At 43.5% G+C, this 18657-nt stretch overlaps 1 protein-coding gene across 7 annotated transcripts in view; it reads left to right on the top strand.

Moving 5' to 3' along the window:
* Positions 1-18657, top strand: part of robo2 (roundabout, axon guidance receptor, homolog 2 (Drosophila)) — a 293914-nt gene that overhangs the window by 260678 nt on the left and 14579 nt on the right. For 5 of the 7 annotated variants that reach the window (XM_054596738.1, XM_054599566.1, XM_054622131.1 and 2 more), the window contains 8 exons: positions 354-585; positions 3500-3624; positions 3720-3896; positions 4908-5091; positions 8861-8903; positions 12914-13041; positions 13900-14172; positions 15184-15309. In XM_054596738.1, coding sequence (XP_054452713.1) covers positions 354-585; positions 3500-3624; positions 3720-3896; positions 4908-5091; positions 8861-8903; positions 12914-13041; positions 13900-14172; positions 15184-15309 — 1288 coding nt within the window. Of the gene's footprint in view, positions 1-353; positions 586-3499; positions 3625-3719; positions 3897-4902; positions 5092-8860; positions 8904-12913; positions 13042-13899; positions 14173-15183; positions 15310-18657 lie in introns of all 7 variants that reach the window. The other 2 variants (XM_054597416.1, XM_054598804.1) reach the window with 2 other exon arrangements.

The following is an 18657-nucleotide window of genomic DNA, read 5'->3' as shown; positions in this document are numbered from 1 at the left end:
CTAGTTAGAATTCATAATAGATAGGAGACATGCATGTGTCCTTTAAAGTGGCATTACAGAAAGTGTTTTTAATCGAAGTGGGAACAATTTGGGCTTGTTGCTGGGTGTATGAGGTAATGTCAGGGTGTTAATTGAGCTAAGTGTGTCATAGCTGGTGATAAAAGGCCCATTAAACCAGCAACAGCCTCTAAAGTGTCATGAATGCAATCCTGTGAGGCAGAAATACATTGCCAAACAAAACATCCTCTTTTATTACCTATTGGCTGGCCCAAGTTAGCATCTACCAATCTCCTGAGCACTGTTCTTTTTGCACTAAAACACAACAGTAATCCTGTCTTCATTCCCTTTCTCAGGTTGATCGTCAGTCCCAGTTCATCCAGGGTTACAGAGTTCTGTACAGACAGACATCAGGACTGCCTTCACCAGGACCCTGGCAGACCCAGGATGTGAAAGTCCCTTCTGAGCGCAGCGTCATACTCTCCGCGCTCAAAAAGGGCATTGTGTACGAGATCAAGGTCCGTCCTTATTTCAACGAGTTTCAAGGCATGGACAGTGAATCCAGAACAGCACGGACAACAGAAGAAGGTATGAAAAAGAAGAACATACTGAGTATTTTGTATTTTATGTCAGGAGTAAAACAACATAGGGATTCAAACAGTTGTGAGTCCCCTACAAATGTGGGTTGACGGGTTACACATGACCCCGTAGACTGCTTTCATGTTGGTTTTTGTCATAATATCACACTGACACTGAGAGTCGAGGGGTATACGTGTGAATGCGTGTGTGCCTGGCTGCATGTTTGTGCCGGTCTGTCTGACCTTCCTGCTGTGCTTTTTTTTGTTTGTTTGTGATTGGTGGTGTTAGTGCCAAACTTCTTCTAATCCATCACCCAGCAGCCACAGGCCTGAGCTGTGATTGGAGGCAGCACACACTTCCTCCTGCGAAGATGATCTGTCGCCCGGAGCTTGATTCATACAGGCTCTGACAGGGCCACAGAGCAGTGTGGCACAATATCACACAGAAACAAACACACACAAAGGTCTGTGTTTGGATGAATTTACTATTTTGACCTATGCCAAAATAGAAATGCGTCCAAAAGCACTGCTTCAACCTTCGAGTCTAATAACTGAAATAAAATTTTGATGTGATCTGAAGGAAAGACACTCAGTACATGCGTAGAGCAGCACAAAGAGACAAATACAGACTCCATATACTTGAGACAAAGCCCATCGTGCCACAGCATATTTACGCCTGCATGTATGGGAGACAGTTCACATCCTGTCCGAGTGACAGGCCCATTTATTTTCCCTTTCTCAGAGGGACCATATCTCCTGTGGCCAGCCACTGCACGCACTGCTGTAGCGGAACTGCCATCACATTATAGCTGTCCCCAACACTAACACACACATGCAGAAAACACCAACATGCCAGGACACCACCTTCTCCCCACGGCCTCCAGAACCTGCATGTCCCAGCTATTACCAATGTTGATAACGCTCCGTGCTTCTGCTCTATCTGCATCCCAGTCCCTCAGAGAGCTCGACCACTTTCTATTTCTGTCACAAGCCCGCTGCTCTGCCTGGTCATAGCTGATACGCCGTCAAACACACAGCTCTAGGCTCCTCGGAGACCCTGGGACTACTAAGAAGGGCAGCTAGATGGATAGAGAAGTCTTGATCAGAGGGTGATTAAAACCTGGGTTGTCCATTAGCTAACACAATTAGAATATCCCCAGAGTAGCTCCAGATGGATACAGGGTTACAGTAGGCACAGCGCTCCGGTGCTGCGTCCATCTTTGTAGTCTCCCTCCTCCTTTTTAACACATCTTCTCACTCTCCATCTGGACAGTCGTGTCATAGCTGATAAATGAACTCTGGTTGCCACCTGATTCCCATTGAATGATTGTATAAGAAGTCACTAAGGATGCCCATCTTTTATGCAAAATATTGCTTATTTAGGGGGGAAGGAAATAATTTATGTTTGTGGAAATGTTCATTGTAGTTGACAGATCTTCATCCATGTTGACGGATATCTCTGGGGAAGGGCCACAGGTCTCCTCACACCACCCACTGCCTTTCATTAGCTAGATATGATATGTTTGTTTTCCTCCATCATGCAGCTCAGCACTGTGTGTGCGTGAGAGAGACAGGGGGGTCACATTCCTGCCTGCAATACATCACTCCGCTAATGGCTCTATTAAGACAGCCTCTGGGGGCCTCTATTGAAAAATGTATATTGTTTAGCACAAATATGCATGATAATAAGCAGCTAAATCATTCATGGCATTAACTTTGAACGACATTGTCTCTGATTTCTGCCACGCACCAGTCCAGCACTTTGTCACCTGGATGTAATGCAGCGTTGGAGAGCCGTAAGCATGATGGTTGATCAGATGCTCCCGTGGTAGATTGCTTCTAATCTAGCCAAGGTGTTGGGTTCATCATTGGACCCATTCATCTTCCACCATGCCAGGGCCTTCTGGCTCTCTGGGGGCCGGCGTGGCCAATCGAGCTGAGGGATGAGCACAGATTTACAGGGTGACACGTGCCATTTTGGATGGAGGCGAGGTGAGGGAGAGGCAGCCCAGGAGTAATTGACCTGTCAGTATTCTGCTGTGGTGCCGCTCTCCTGCCAGCCACTGCGGAAATGAGAAAACATTATTTTTAAAACGTTATTTCCAGTTGGGCCAACTGTTATTTATTTTTCCTCTGTTACCCCCATGTGGGGTCAGACGATTGTTGCCATAAGAATAACAAGAGAGCGAGGACAGCTTGGACTTGTCTTGTTTCTATCCACTCTCTAGTCCGCCTGTGGACGTAAAGCCGATTCATTTAGATGTGCCTCGCTCTGAAGCTTCCCGCTGATCCTCACCTACTGGCTTTAGTTTCATCTGGCTGATCGATAGAATCAGTCAATATGTTTACGGAGGCCTTGTTTCCTTCCCCTAAAATGTGTCTTTTTGTCATATTTCCTTCTTGTCTGCGCTTCATCCTATAAGCTCGTTGACCCGCTTGCCACCCTGGCTCGCTCAGTGTAGCAGTCGTAGCCTGACTGAGAGCACCTGCCTGACTGTGCCAGACCTTCATTCCACAAATCAATACCAGTATTGTCTGTGCAAATCCACCAGGCTGGAGCACAGGATGAGATATTAAATCATAGTGAAACGTAAAAGAAAGGCTATAGCCATGTCAGACCTCCCCTGGTCTTCATGTAAATCCCCCTCTAATGAGACATCTTGACAGCCTTCAGCCACCTGTGCCATCCCCGAAGAATAACATTCCTCGGAAAAGTAGGTGTGTGTGTCTGAATGTGTGTGTCTGGTTTTGTGTATGTGCACTTGTGCTTGCATATTTATGAGCTCCTGTTCAAACACATGCAGATGTACAATACTGCTGTGCATCCCAGTATTCTTGTTTCTAAGGGACTACTTACTGTTCTGCTGAGCTGCAGAATAGTGCATTTGATTGTTGACCTGGTTACTTTGTGCCTCCTCTTTCAGCTCCCAGTGCCGCTCCTCAGCAGGTAACAGTCCTGACTGTGGGAAACCAGAACAGCACTTCCATTAGCATCTCCTGGGATCCCCCTCCACCAGACCACCAGAACGGCATCATCCAAGAGTATAAGGTTTGTCTCAGCGAGTCAACATGGATTTGCATTGAACTTATCAAAGCCAAATAGAATCAAGTGCCACTCTATTTTTCCCGTTTTTCTTTCTTTAGATCTGGTGTCTAGGGAATGAGACACGTTTCCACGTGAATAAGACAGTGGATGCAGCCATACGCTCAGTGGTGGTTGGCGGGCTGCAGGTGGGAGTGGTGTACCGGGTGGAGGTTGCTGCCAGCACAAGTGCAGGGGTTGGAGTCAAGAGTGAACCTCAGTCTATCATCATTGGTAAGGTGGACTGATAAAATAGCAATCACAACATCCAAGTTTTTCCCATCATGTCACCATCAGTATTCACAAAGAAGAATGTATTACTCCAGCAAAGGAACAAATAGTGTAAATGTTTTCCTATACTAGGAATGCCCAAATGGATAATATTGTTAAAATTGTACTATTTTCATATGTGGCCTGACCACGTATGATTTATGTGGAGCTGAGGCAGATTGTGCCTGATTTGACCCATAACTGATGGCTTGGCCTGTAGCATGTTCTTATTTCCCCAGTGTCACTCACATAATCCATCTCCGAGAGCAGAGCCCCGAGCTTGCAAATATAATATCTTGCGTGTTCGTGTGTCTGTGGATGGGTGTATTTTTTATGTGGTTGCACAGTAATATAAAAGATGAAGAGCATTTGTGCAGCTTCGCATGCATGCACATATGGTATGTGCGTTTTATGAGTGCGTATTTGTTCCTGTCAATGTGAGGCAACATTTGTTTGTGCTCCGAGTCTTATCATGCTCCAAGAAAATAGTGTCATGCAGTCTAGTCAGGATGAGCTGCGATTGGAGATCAATACAGACCAAGATCCTCTCCTCTCATTTCACATGGTGTGTTTTACCGGCAAAGGAGTGAATTAGGGGCCGAGCTTAGCAAACAACCTGCTCACCTGGGGGTTTGCTATAAGCTTTCAGGCTTTGTATTTTTCAGTCTGTACATTATATTTCACTGCACATCCTTTAGATCCGTGTCCTGCTCCCTTGGTCAATATCTCAGGCAAAATTCATCAGACCTACTTTCTTTGAGCTTAATCCAGCCCTAACCCTGTCTTGATGTATCTGTGGGTGTCATATCTGGTCAGTGGAAAAGTGCAAAATTTCAAGCCCGTCAGTATGACAGGGGGTGGTGGGGATATTTTGCACTCACCTTGAAGCACAGCTTTTTTATTTCCTGATCTTCTCTCCGGTAACTATCTATCCACAATAACACTAATGTTGCCTGTTTATCCCCGTGCCCTCAGGTAAGGAATTCCGGGACGTGGTTATACATGGAAACCGAAACAACAGCATCACAGAGCAGATCACTGATGTGGTGAAGCAACCTGCCTTTATCGCCGGTATTGGAGGGGCTTGCTGGGTCATTCTCATGGGCTTCAGCATCTGGCTCTACTGGAGGAGAAAGAAGAGGAAGGGCCTCAGCAACTACGCAGGTTAGACTGATCATTGTCTCATGGTCACATATGCACATTTACACGGACATTCTGCTCTTGTGCCTTAGCAAACAATGTAGAGTTCATCTACCATTCATCAGATAATCTTTCTTCTCTGTCAAAAGAAGGTTATTTTATACGCTCCCATCTTTCAGCCTTAATCGGTACAGTTTTGATTAAAATATTGCAGAAGTTGCTAGCAGTGAGGTTGACATTGCTATGGTGTTAAAGCTCAAGAGGGAGACAGATGTCAGCGTGAATCATTTCCACAGGGCTACAGTTTTTGACAAATCCACCCACGGTGTTGGATAATAGCCCAGGGTGGTGGAGCTGAGTGGGCAGACTGGACTCTCTGCTGGTCACTGAAGCTGGAGTTGGTCCAGCTCTCCTCCCACACACCGACCCTGACATCTTACTGACTGACCCCCCAGTCAATACTAGCAACCGCCCAGTCCACATGCACTGCCAAGGGTACAAGATTTAATTAGAGAGCAGAAAATGGTAATGAACTGACAAATTATCGTTGCAGTCGGTGCAAGGCTGTATTCTAACATTAGTTCTTGTCTTATTAACAAGCAGAAATTCATTTCTCATGATTTACTGCAAGTCTGAAAGAATAAGTACACTGCAGCTCCTACATGCTGTTCTTGTTAATTTGCGCTTCATTTTTGTTTTGTTTCATTTACGTGTTTGTGTGTTCTCTTTGGTTTGTGCCACCGTCTCTACACCTTTGTGGCTTCTGAGCTGGCTGCTTTCCTGGCTGTAGCTCTGCACGCTGGGCGACGATGTGGTCTTACTTTCTCTGACCCTCAGCACCTCTTGGCCTGACCCAGTCCCTGGTGTGCAGATACCCCTAAAGCACCGCTTATCTCTGCAGGCTATTAACACACAACTTCTCTGTCTTCTTGTTTTACAGTTCAGTCCTTCACCTTCACCCCTGCAGGTACTGTTCATTTGTCCCGTCTCCTCACCCCACCTAAACGCAGATTCATCTCCTGCCCCGCTTATAGTATTCGTGCTTTGATTGTCAGACTGATGACCATGGCCAAAGCAAATCCAAACTTCATAACCATGAAGGCCATTTAACCAAACAGAGAATCAAATTTACAAGTCAAAAAATCTGGATTTGCTATTGGCCATGACCACAGCCTTGCAAAGTAGAGCCTTTGTTCCTGCCAAACCTACAGCCTTATTTAAATATTGTGTTGTAATTGTGTGTATGTCTGTTGCTGTTTTTGAATGAAGTTTCATCCTGTCTTGTGTATCTTTTTTTGTCTTTTGGTGCAGGGTGCGACTGCCCATTTTCCTTCTCCTCTAATAATGTTATTCATCTTTGTTTTCTTTTAAAGACTCGGCTCGTGTTGTAATTTATATATCTGTTCTCCCTAGGTGTCAGTTAGGAGGCTGGGTGGTGTTTTTTGATTTTTCCCCCTTTTCCTTCTGTATAGTTTCTGTGTTCTTTACTTGTAATTATTTCACCCTCTACTGTGACTACACATATTTGGCTACATTTTGTTTATTGGTAAACTAGAGCCATTTTGATGGCAGCAACAGTGTTATATTGTCCCTGTCTGTCCTCTGCTGAATTAAGACCAAGTGGCACCACAGTCATGCATCTGACTGTCTGTGGATAGAGTAGAATGACAGAAGAGCGGCCTATCAGAGACACTGAGCAGCTTAATATGAAAATGATCTATTTTGTAAAGTATATCTGTAGCTATGTGATCCATTTCGAGCCTACAGCCAAAGTTTTCCTCTGGTCTTTCCACAGCAGCTGTTACAACAGATTATGAAGCACATTAATATGTTAGTGAAAGTTCTCTTTTTTAAATTGGAGCCACACCTGAGAAAAGCCACAGTGGAAGCAGGTTACTCCACTAAAGAGTTCAGAGTGGAGCACAAAACAAGGTCAAATATTGCAGAGATTATAGAGTTAGAGCGGGGTGATATTTAGAAAATGAGCCAGAGTGCCGCTGAAGAGCCTTACAGTGCTGCGCTTCTCTGTATTGACAATTAGTTGATGTATCGAGAGTGTCCTGTCTCAGCCTCCTAAAGCTGTCAGAACAGGAAGGGTAAATCACTAAACTGTTCAGGCACACGTCCAGCAGGAAGGAGATTTGATGGAATTTTTATACACTGATTATGTCCCCCCCCCCCTTAATGCTTATTAAAGGGGATTAATCTGTATTCATATTGGAGAAAGTGCTTATCTGGAAGGCGGAGGCGAGAAGCACAGCTATGCCACCGTGTCACTCTGGCTAACATAAAAGTCTTCCACAGCAGCCCAGAAATGTGCCTGAGCACAGATAGGGACTTCAGAGGCCTTCCTGCTGCACCGCCTCCCCTCGCCTCCACCCTCCTTCTCCTGTCAGTCCTCTCTCAAACGAAAGAGAAATGCTCTACTGCAAGTTTGTTGGTGGTGGAACAAAGAGAAATGGCTTTAGCTATGGCGGAATAAGGGACCCTAGAGCTAGAGCTGTCAAAGCTTTATTTTATTAAGGCAGACCTGCAATGTCGGTTTCATCTGGTAAAACCTTTGTTACCAGAATTTATTTTAATTCCCCTTGCCGCTGTTCAGTTGCTTGAACCTTAATGCAATAAATAAAAATCAACTGTGCAGATATTGCAAGTTTTAAATTGTGTTTCTCTTCCCAAAAATCCTCAAATTCTGTTCATTTGGGAGAAAATTGGATTAAGTAAACTAGGTAATGTTAATGGAACATTAAAATGTCATGTTAGCCGCCGCTGTAATCTATTATGGTAGTTTCCTCTCCCCTGTCATCTGTGTTACTACGTCACCCACAGAAAAGCCCCCGCTCTCACCCATGCCGAGGCTTGTTGTGGAATCAACCTGAATGAAACAGAAAAGAGAGGAGGAATGTTCAGCCTCCTCTCTTTAATCTCCATCTGTGGAACAAATGAGCTAAATTACTAACAGCTCTCCTACTCTCTGTTAAGTAAACCAGCTCTCTTTTTTTCCATCCTCTCTTCCGCCCCCACCGTCATCAGTAGGAGGTGATTTCCTAAACTCTTGCTGCTTTTCCGTGCTTCCTGTGATCCCTTGAAGTTCTCACATGCTTAGAACTCTTGATGCTGCTTTGTCATCATGGTCGTTGAACAGAGATGAAATGGATCCCTCACAGCCGTCTCTCACTTTGAGCCATGGAGTTTTACTAGCCATTGACAAAGAGGGGCCCTTGTTATCTATAGATCACTGTAATAGAACAGGCCACATGCATGGCTTCTGGGGAGCCCTGCCAGCTGAAGGATCAGTAACTCAGCCTCCACGCCTGTAGATAGAAAACTCACCGTGATTAATGAGCCCTCTGCCTTTTCTAATCATTTTTGGGCAGAGATTTAATCACAAATCTGATAATAACTCAGCAGCAAAATAAGAAAGATGAAATGAGTTTTGTCTCTCATCAGGCATCTTGTCCTTGAGGAGCACATGACGTCTCCACTTATGCAAAGCAATATGCAATTCCCATCATTGCACTTTTTTTAATTTTCATGAAAGGCATTGGACACAGAGGGATCCCTTAGTGAATTCATCAACTATCTAGCTTCGTAACAAAAAAAAAAGAACGGATGAATACATTGCTGTTGAAGCACAAGGGCAAACTGGACAACACTGAAACGACAATGTATCTTATCTTGATTGTGGAAATATATCCTTGTTGATTGCTTTGTATTATACTAGAAAAAGTAATATTTGCCTTTGTCTTTTTTTCCTCCATCTTTTTCTTCTTTCTTTCTTCTCTGCTTTTAGTGACATTCCAGAGAGTAGATGGTGGTCTGATGAGCAATGGAAGGTGAGTGTCCCATCAGAAACAAGACAACTCCAATCAGTTTCCGTGTGCAATATTACAAGCAAATAACACATCAATCTTCCCATCATTGTCATTTTATTGGATCTTTCCTGAGCGTTACATGTCTTAACACATACTCCCCTCCACAGTCATGCATTAAGTCTACAGCAAGCTGCTTTTGATTTTAACACTGATGAATGAGCGATAGATAGATTGATAACCAATTCCTGTTTGTGTGCCTGCCATGCAAACCGGCATGCAAATATACATTTCTACCACATCTCCGTTCATGCATCGATAGATGAACTCATAAATCTCCTCAACAGAATTAACAGAAACAATTTAAGCAGAGAGTGCTTTTATTTTGTCATTTATCTTCCGCTGCTGGCTACCAGCAACCCAGAAGCCCTCTGGAGTGATAAATTTGCCTGTCACCTTGCGTGGGCGGCTGGGATCTGAGCACATGTAATAATGTAAAAATAATTACCCAGGGGAGAGGTGTGCAGAGGTACCACGCTTGCACCCCCATACAGCCGGCTCCATTTCACTGTGTGTTAGTGAAAGAGAGAAGGGCTACAGAGAATAGGGCACATCTCAATGACACCGGTTACTGAGCCTTTGTGGGTATTCAAGAGAATCCCTTGAGAATCCCAGGCTTCTGTCTATCTACTGCTTATCACACCTGACTAGGTAAAGCCTCCAGATCTCAAACACTCACGGAGAGATTGCCAACTAAATCTGACCCTGTGTGTCTCTGGGCTTTTGGGAATGTGTCTGTTCTGCAGTCTGGTCGCAGAATTCTTATATTTATGAGACCAGACCCCACCCCCACCCCCACCTTTTCCCTGAACTGTGTGCGTATGACTCAGGGCCACAATGGACAATTTTGCCTATATTGTTCTGTGAGCTGCCAGCATGCTCTCAATGAATTAGCCACGCCACTTGCGGTGCATTTTCTCATCTACTTTCTGCTGTAGTGTTTTTCCTTCAATTTTCCACATAAGTGGTTCTGATTCTCACTCCAGCAAATGGGATTTGAAATGTCTGTATTTGTGGTGCTCCATATTTGTCATATCTTAAGTCAGTAGCGACTGCCACAGTTTTCACAACGCTGGAATAGGATGCAGTCTGGAACTCTAAAACGAGCCCCTGATCCGTTAGTCACTCTAGTGCCATCACATCCCAGATGTTGCAACTTGCCCATCTGCCCTGAGAGTGAGAGTGTGTAGTAGAGTATCAGAGGAGAATGTGTTTGTTACATGAGATGTTTATTGCATTAATTAGACAATAGCAAATTAAGCTGTGTCTTGTTTCCAGTTTCTCATTGGCTGCTGCCAAATTGCCCTGACTGAACAATTAAGCTTAATCGATCACAAACTAAATGATTCATGGAAGATGAATAGTCTGCAGATTGGTAGACCTGGACGCTTTGACTTTGGCTGCTCAATTGAAATTGATAAAAGCCGATAAGACTCCCCTGCCAATAGGGAAATGTTAATTAGAAGGCAGTAATAACTTCCTATCCCGGCACTGATCAATATTTTAGCAAAGCAGATTCACTCCTTTAGGCAGGGAAAATGGGTTGAGCTTTGCAGTGAACAGGTTTCACTAACTCTGTTGCTATGGAGATTCCTTTACATCCCAGGATCTGAATGCTTAATGACAGCATGTTCCCTGAGAGTTAATCTAGAAAGTAATCTGTGTTTCCCATTGCTCCAAGTGTTAGCTGATGTCTAGACTTTTAATCCAAATTCCATTCACTAGTCTGTGGGACCATAAACACCTGATTTATGAAGTTGCTTTGGAATTAATATGTCTCACTCGGCTTATTTATGGGAAGCTCAGTGTCAGGCATCTAAGGCAGTATTTATGGTTTCCTAGCCATCACAAGTAACCGTAATATCAAACAGGAAGAGGAAACGATCCAAATCAAATTTTATCTACCAAGGTTGCCATCCATCCTAGGTTGGGCGGGGATTAAAAGTTCGGTGTTGACTTTTCATTAGATGTATGACCCGGTGTCCACCCTCTCACACACATATGAATATATATATATATATCTCTCCAGAAGAAATCAGTCTTATTCTAATTATCCTTAGCAGGAATACAGCTGTGTGATAAATACAAGGACGATGCAGCCATTTCCACTGTCAGCTTGTTGTCTTTCAATGGTCTTTCTCTACCGGGCTGGGGGAGGACTCGTGAGACAAATAACAAGACAAAGGCATGGTCTTTTTCTTTAGACGGTGTGCATTTGTGGTGCAGTCTTACTGGATTCAACGAGAGAGAACAATGTCCTCTTCTTTTTCAGAACCTTTTTAGTCTGACAGATGCTAAGCGCTCAAGAGGCAGAGGAGAAAAGAGGAGGAGGAGGTGTATATGGGGGAAATAAAGGAAAATAGGGTTAGGGAAAGATGGTTTGGTGAAAGAGAATGATGGCAGTGGGGGAACATGGCAGCCAGAAACAGAGGTAAAAGGACGGGGAGAGATGTATTACCCTATAAAAGTGCATGTGTCTGATGCACAGCCATCAATTTGAATGACTTGTCTCCCCCGAGGGCCTGTTTTGGCATTCAGGAACCACAGCGAGGGCTCTTAGCTTGCCAGGGCTGCAGTTCATTTGGACTCCTCCTCTGTGGAACAGCTCCTCTCATTAGAACTTGTGGCTGAGGGAGAGACTGACTGCCGCATGCCCATTACCTGCCCTTGTCCTCAGGGCTTGACTCGCTCTCAGTCCCTCAGAGCCAACACGTCATCCCGCTGGAGCTGAGACAAAAAGCCCCACCAGGCAGCCAGGCTGCTAACTACTGTGCTCCTCAGCTTCTCAGGGCGCACATATGTATCTGTAGTCTGCTACATACAGCACTGCCGGGCACTGACAGCGGGGTGTGCTGTGTTTCTGAGAAGGCAATGCCATCCACTTCATCACATGTGGTGCTTGTCTGACCGTTGCAGGGTGTAAATTCTCAGGGTAAAATAAAAAAAAAGAGACTGTAAAATACTTTTTATTTTGGGTCTTTTGTCTGCTTAAAATGTGTTAACACTAGTAATTATACCTTCTTAATTTTTTGTGACATTTAAATTTAATTTAATACAAATTCAATGGGGGAAAAGCAAGATTTATCAATGAAGTGATACATAGACAAAGGCATTTAACTCAATCTCTAATTCTCATTTAACTCCATCTGTGTTATCCATGGTAACGAGCCTCAGACGTGATTGTACAGTAAAGTGATCTTAATGGCCTCCCAGCAGTCACCCATGACAGGTTAAGGTCTTAATGGCTGCTTTTTATGGTCCTCACCCCCTCAGGAGGGACACAACACCTGTTAAATGGAGCTGGCCTCTCCCATACGCAGACATCCCACAAGTGGGTTCGGGGGCATCATGGTGGGGCTAGGGCTGAGGTTTGACGTCTCATCAAATATAATTTACACTGTCTGGACATCACCGCAAGGGGTTGATGGGAAAACACAGCAGAATGTGCAAGATATTAATGAATAAGGAAATGTATACATGTGGGTGTCAGCGTGCACTGACACCCACATGTGCAAAGAGCAAATGCATGCATTAGCGTCTCCACAGTGTGCTTTTGCATTGATAACTCAGGGAATGTGACAAAGACACAGCAGGAGAAACAGAGAGATAAAGGGCTGTGTTTGCCTGAAGGAATTCCAACTTTGTGAGAGACGAAATGTATCCGTACAGTATTCCCCCTATCTCAGAAGTGTTTCATTAGCTACAGTGGCTTATGGCAGGCTTATCTCACTCAAACACACATTATTGTGCAGAGACTAACATTTAAACATATGTTTGATTCTTTTTGTCTTCGCATTGACTCGCTACTGATTGCCGACATGTTTTTATTGTTTATTTCAGAATCCATTTACATAATGCAGAAATAAACCATGCCTAATAAGTAATTGGTGATGTTTTTCGTACAAAAGCTCTGTTATTAATGCAGTTTTACAGCCTGTGTGTAATCTAGTGTTTCAACCTGTTTTTCCGTTTAGCCGGCCAGGCCTGCTGAATGCCAGTGACCCAGGTTACCCCTGGTTAGCGGACTCTTGGCCGGCCACCAGCCTGCCTGTCAACAGCGGCTCCGGGGGACCCAATGACCTGAGTAACTTTGGCCGAGGAGGTGAGTGCCTTTGTGGTGTCCCAGGTGCTCTGAGAAAGAGACCATAAGAGATGAAAGATGATGGCCTCCTCTCCTTTCTACCGGAGTTCCTGTTGTTCATCATGTACATACATGCATTCAAGATATACATATATGCATATTGCATGTGTTTTTCGCGTATATATATTTATACATCACATCAGAGGACAGCTAGAGCATTAACATTGGGGCCTCCGCTGTCACCAGGCTGAGTAATGGCAAATAGTCCAGCCTGGTGTCAGAGCCCATACCTCAGAGCAAGAGAATGTGAGGGGAGAGACGGGCAGAGGAGCAGGGGGTGGGTGGGTGTTTGAAAGGATGGTCTTGAGCAGCCAGTCGTGAAGGACATGCGCAGCTTGACTGGCGCAGATGCGGACACTTCCGCCATGGCTCTACATCATCTCCCCTTCACTGGGCATGCAAACCATGCGCCATGGAGAGAGTCTGCTTGCTCTTCCCTTAGCTATCTCTCTCTCTCTCTCTCTCTCTCTCTCTCTCTCTCTCTCTCTCTCTCTCTCTCCCTCCCTTCCTCAGTCATCACACACATGCAGAGCAGAAGCATTATCTCTTATAAACAGAGAAGAAACTGGAGTGAGATATCCACACATGTTGAGGGGGAAAACAGGACACTGGACTGGGATGAGGTTTTCTTTATGAAATTTACCTGTTAAGTTCTGTTTCTTTATATGTAAGCTGACCTGTAATCTAGTCCTCTTCTCTTTATCAGCCCCAACAACAAACAGAAATGTGTTTATTTAAATAACCGAGCGTTCCAGCTGAGCTTACCATTTGTTTTAGAGGACATCTATCCTACAAACTCACTCCCTTCTTCTTTTCCAGATCTCCCCACTGGGCAAGGGGACAAGACAGGCACCATGCTATCTGATGGAGCCATTTACAGCAGCATAGACTTCACCACCAAAGCCAACTACAACAGCCCTGGCCAAACATCCCAGGCCAACCCCTATGCCACCACCCAGATTCTCCACTCCAGCAGCATCCACGAGCTGGCTGTGGACTTGCCCGAGGCCCAGTGGAAGGCCTCACTCCAGGCCAAACAGGAGATGGCAAATCTGGGGTACTCCCTGCCCGACAAGAACTCCTGCAACAACAGTAAGCTCCTCTAAGAGACAGTTTGCTGAGAGAGATTTGTGGGGATGCTGTTGACCTCGTGTGTGAGGTCAGCAAGTGTTTATAGAATATGTACGATATCGTTCCCTAGAGATTATTCTTATCCTGTGACAGTGTATTAAACTAGAACACAAGCCTCACAATTACAGTTGGAACAAGATGGCCATTTGGAGTTTAGCCTTTTCCACCAAAAGTCTGTGAAGCCTTCCTAAAGCCACTGTGGTTTGAGGGAGGTTGTCTTAAAAAAGAGTCATTTTCCCCCAGCAGACATCATTTTGGTCACTCTCCAAGGTTGAATAAACATCTCATGAAGGAGTTTTACAGTTAAGTCATCCATCCATTTTCTTGCTGGGATTTCATGATAGTACCACTCCTCCTTCAGTTTCAGAGTAATTGCCAATCCATTTTAGCTTGACTAATGTTTAAGAAAATAATCCAAATTAATTACCACGGATTTGATGCAGGATTTTTTAAAAGCCTAGTGGAGTTTCACGCTATAGGTCTAATAAGCATTCCTCGACTGTATTCTAATAAATATTTATGATCTTTTTCTCCAACAGTCTAAAACAGATTAATTATAGTTTTTACATAGTCCTTTAAATGCAACCAATCTTTAAAAACAAAATTTCATATTCTCCTTGTCATTATTATAAGAAGTATGATCACATATGATTATGTATGATTATACATCTCTGAAGGGCTGCAAATATTGAATTAAAGTCCTCATTATTCACTCGTTTATCTCAGTGAAAATTTATTTAAATATTGGCGCTGTGTTTTTCAAATCAGCAACAAATCAAATGTGTCCAGCAACTGTCTGTTGCATACAAATCAGAAGGTGTATAAAAGGTTGAATATGTGCACCTTGTTGAATGTATGAATCCCGAATATGTCCCGCTTGCTTAATGCTCTAACTGCATGTTTGCATGTGCTTGTGCTAACTGCCAATCACCTGATGCCACTGTGATTTTTGCCCTTTAACCCCCACTGTAGCCCTCCTTTTCATTCCTGACTACCGATTGGCCGAAGGATTGTCTAATAGAATACCACACAACCAATCACAAGATTTCAGCACCACCAGCTCTCACAACAGCTCAGAGCGAAGCGGCAGTCTCTCAGGTTGGTTTACGCAGCAGAGTATTTCATGAAGCAGACTTGGATGCTCTCTGGGGCTCTGCCGCTTGACTTAATGATTGACTGATGTCTTAATTGCTTTATTGATCTGTTATTTGCATGTACTAACTCGACATCTAAGAAAAAACATGTACACAGTCCCTCTTCATCACAAGAGATGCTTTGCTCACTCAGCTCCCACTGCTTACAGTTCATTACATGTCAATTATTAATGCTGGATGGATACATTAAGTATTTGTTCTAGTTATATAGGGTTCTAAGTACTATAGCTACTATGGTATGTAGCCATATTGTGCTGTTGAAAAGGAGTCAACAGCTTAGTGAAGCATAAAGGAAACTATATCGTTGCAAGTGCTAATGCTGGGTTTTTGCCATCACTGCCGGTCCTTGTAAAGGCTTTGTCTCACTGTGTGACTGAGCAGACGGGAATAGGGGCAGAGGGAGTCTTTCAGACAGAGTGGACTATGTACACACACACACGCACACACACCATTAGAGATGCTTGGCTGGGTAAAGTGGCAAAAATACCTCCCTTTTTCCCTCTTCTCCTAATGGCGTCTGACTACACTAAAACCCATGTTCAGAGAATTACAATGTCATTTATAGGACACCAAGGCAGCCCTCTGCCTGCCTCCCCTACACTCTCCTCCTTTATCTAGTTACAAGCCACTGCCTTAACTGGTCTGAAATTCAATGCTCTAGCACACAGTGGGCTAGAGAGAGGGATGTGAAGTGGCCATGCCTTACAGGCAGACTCTTGCCATAGACACGCAGGTTACTGAGGTCTTTGACTGGGCTTGTCACGTGTTCTATTATAATTTTATGAGATGAAGAGAAACATAATCAATAAGAAAGATCCCTGCAATGTATAATATCTCAAAGAAATTTTAATTTTAATGGCACGACATTATGGGAAATACACTTTCATGCCGAGAATTAGATAAGGAGATCAATTCCGCTCTTGCCATTCTGTACACTAGCCAGCAGCCTTTTAGCTTAGCTGAGCATAAAGACTGGGAGATGGAGGCAACAGCTAGCCTGGCTCTATCCACCGGTTTCAATCTTCTCCAACTAATCTTGGCAAGGAATTGAGTATACATTTTCCCCAAAATGTTGGAAGTATTTCTTTAATAGGTTTATTATCAATGAAGTGAAAGGAAACAATATAAGTGCTTACAGTGAGGGGATATCGTGAGGGAGACGGATTGATGTCCTGTGATATGTAGGAACAAATGTATTGTTTTAAAAATTCACCACGGTCAATACCCTTCCACCTGTTCCCTTGGGCAGTAGTCCATCAAAATATATAAATAAGACTGAAGAGATAATAAGTGGGCATCTGTATTAACGATGCTATAAAAGTGAATTAATTAACATAAAATGTGATATTCATTAGAACCGTTGCTGTATTGAACAGGAGATAAGCAATAAAATTTGAAAAAGTGGAAGAGTTGAAGTTACAGTGCCTTGCTCGCTCTCTAAGGAGATGGAAGGAATAATGAATGTCAGGTCTGAAGGAGGAGAGCCGGATGAAAAGGAACAGAAATAGAGCAGCTTTCATGGCAGCATGGATCTCCACTGGGGACATGAAGCTGCTCATTAAAACCTTTCTTAGTGTAGGGGAAAGAGGTAGCCGGTGTTTTCTGTAGCAGTTTGAGACCCTGAAGACTCCACACTTCCCTCACACTCAGGCTGTCTATGAAGCCACAACGGCCCTGATCATATGAAGTCCATTGCTGTGTGTGTCCTGTTGTGCTCCTGCACTCTCCATTCATGTTGCATCTCACTTCATTATGTAATAGGCTGTTATTTTTATTTTTTTTCTAAATGTGTTGATACATGATTTTTAGTCATTTCAATGTCCTTTTCGAAATGATTCTCCCACTCATAAGTTAAATCTGGCTGCATAGTCTTCCTAGCGTCGTTGCTCTGTGGCTTTCCCCCTCAGCTCTGACGCACCCAATGAAAACAGAGCAAGCTCAAGGCTATGCAGCCCTGCAGTTATAGGCTGGGAGCGCCCAAACCTTGGGTATAAATACCCAAGGCTCAATCTATATTTAGTATGACTTCCCCTTTGAAGACAGGCCCAGTTTTGTCAGAGGAGATGGGTTCACTGTGTAATTCCTGTATAGCTCCTAGCCACAGCCTCTCTCTCTGTATTTTTCATATTTGGGGTGAGCTGTTGTAATGCCAGTGCCAGACCATATTTCCCTGGAAGAGGCTCATTTACAATATTGATGGCTGGCCTTGTGTGGAGAGACTAAGGATGATAGAACAATCATGTCAGCTCACCATTTATTGGTAAAAGTCAAGCGTCGCCCAGAGGTACGATTAGGAAATGCAATTACTTTCAGACTATACTTACACTGTGGTGCTGCCTGCCTTGGGCTTACAGTTGTTTCTTTTATTACTTCCATTCTTTATTAATCTTATTCTGACACCCCTGCCATCTCTTCATGCCCTAGCATTGTTACCATGTTCATCTTTGAAGTGCTTTTTGTTATTCTTGAAAGACTTCAAATCACAATTTTCTTGACTCATATTGTGCAGAGTTTCTTATTTCTCTGACATCTTGCTTCCATCAAAATCAATAGAAATGTAAGTTCCTATTGATGACAGAGATCTACTTTTTTACTGTGAGCGAGTCAAGTCAGTTTATTAAATTGCATTAGAGTGCTTGATGTTACATTGCACAAGTTGCACATGGCACTGGAAAAAGAGATTACAGGCCTTTGGCAACGAAGGCTTACCGACAGTTGACAGATACAAATGTGTTCAACAGATTTTCCAAAGATGGCTCTCACTAGTTTGGTTGGTGACGTCAATTTTTGAAGTATGCCCTGGATTGAGATGTTAAGTGTTTACTAGTAGGGAGGCACTGCCACAAATTGATTTATAGATGCTAGTGCTGTACAGTCTTTTTTTCAATATTTTTTATCAACAATTTATGTACAAAAAACAGCTCTGAAATGCAGTAATTGAAATAACTTTTTTTTTATGTTTTTTATATAAGGTTCAGTAGAAAATGGACTTGGATTAAAATTTTCATCGTGATGTAACCCTAGTAAGGGTTCATTTACCATCAACATGTCTTTGTTGTCAGGAATATGTGCATGGTGTATACCTCAACTTAAAAACAGATTTGAAAATTGAAGTCAAATGTGTTTTAAAGAAAAATAAGTTTCTTCCGGTTTGGCCAAATCATATAAAACCCAGTATTGACCTGGCTGGCAGATTTATAAAGATGGATGGGACAGAGGAGAATCTGGTGCTGGAGGGATATGAGTGGAAATGGATGGGGTTAGCGGCTCTCCCGTGTAATAAAAGAAATGA

The sequence above is a fragment of the Anoplopoma fimbria genome, chromosome 1 (genome assembly GCF_027596085.1).
Source record: "Anoplopoma fimbria isolate UVic2021 breed Golden Eagle Sablefish chromosome 1, Afim_UVic_2022, whole genome shotgun sequence".
Lineage (NCBI taxonomy): Eukaryota > Metazoa > Chordata > Actinopteri > Perciformes > Anoplopomatidae > Anoplopoma > Anoplopoma fimbria.
The sequence above is the reverse complement of the archived record's forward strand: the minus strand, read 5'-3'. Positions and strand labels throughout refer to the sequence as shown.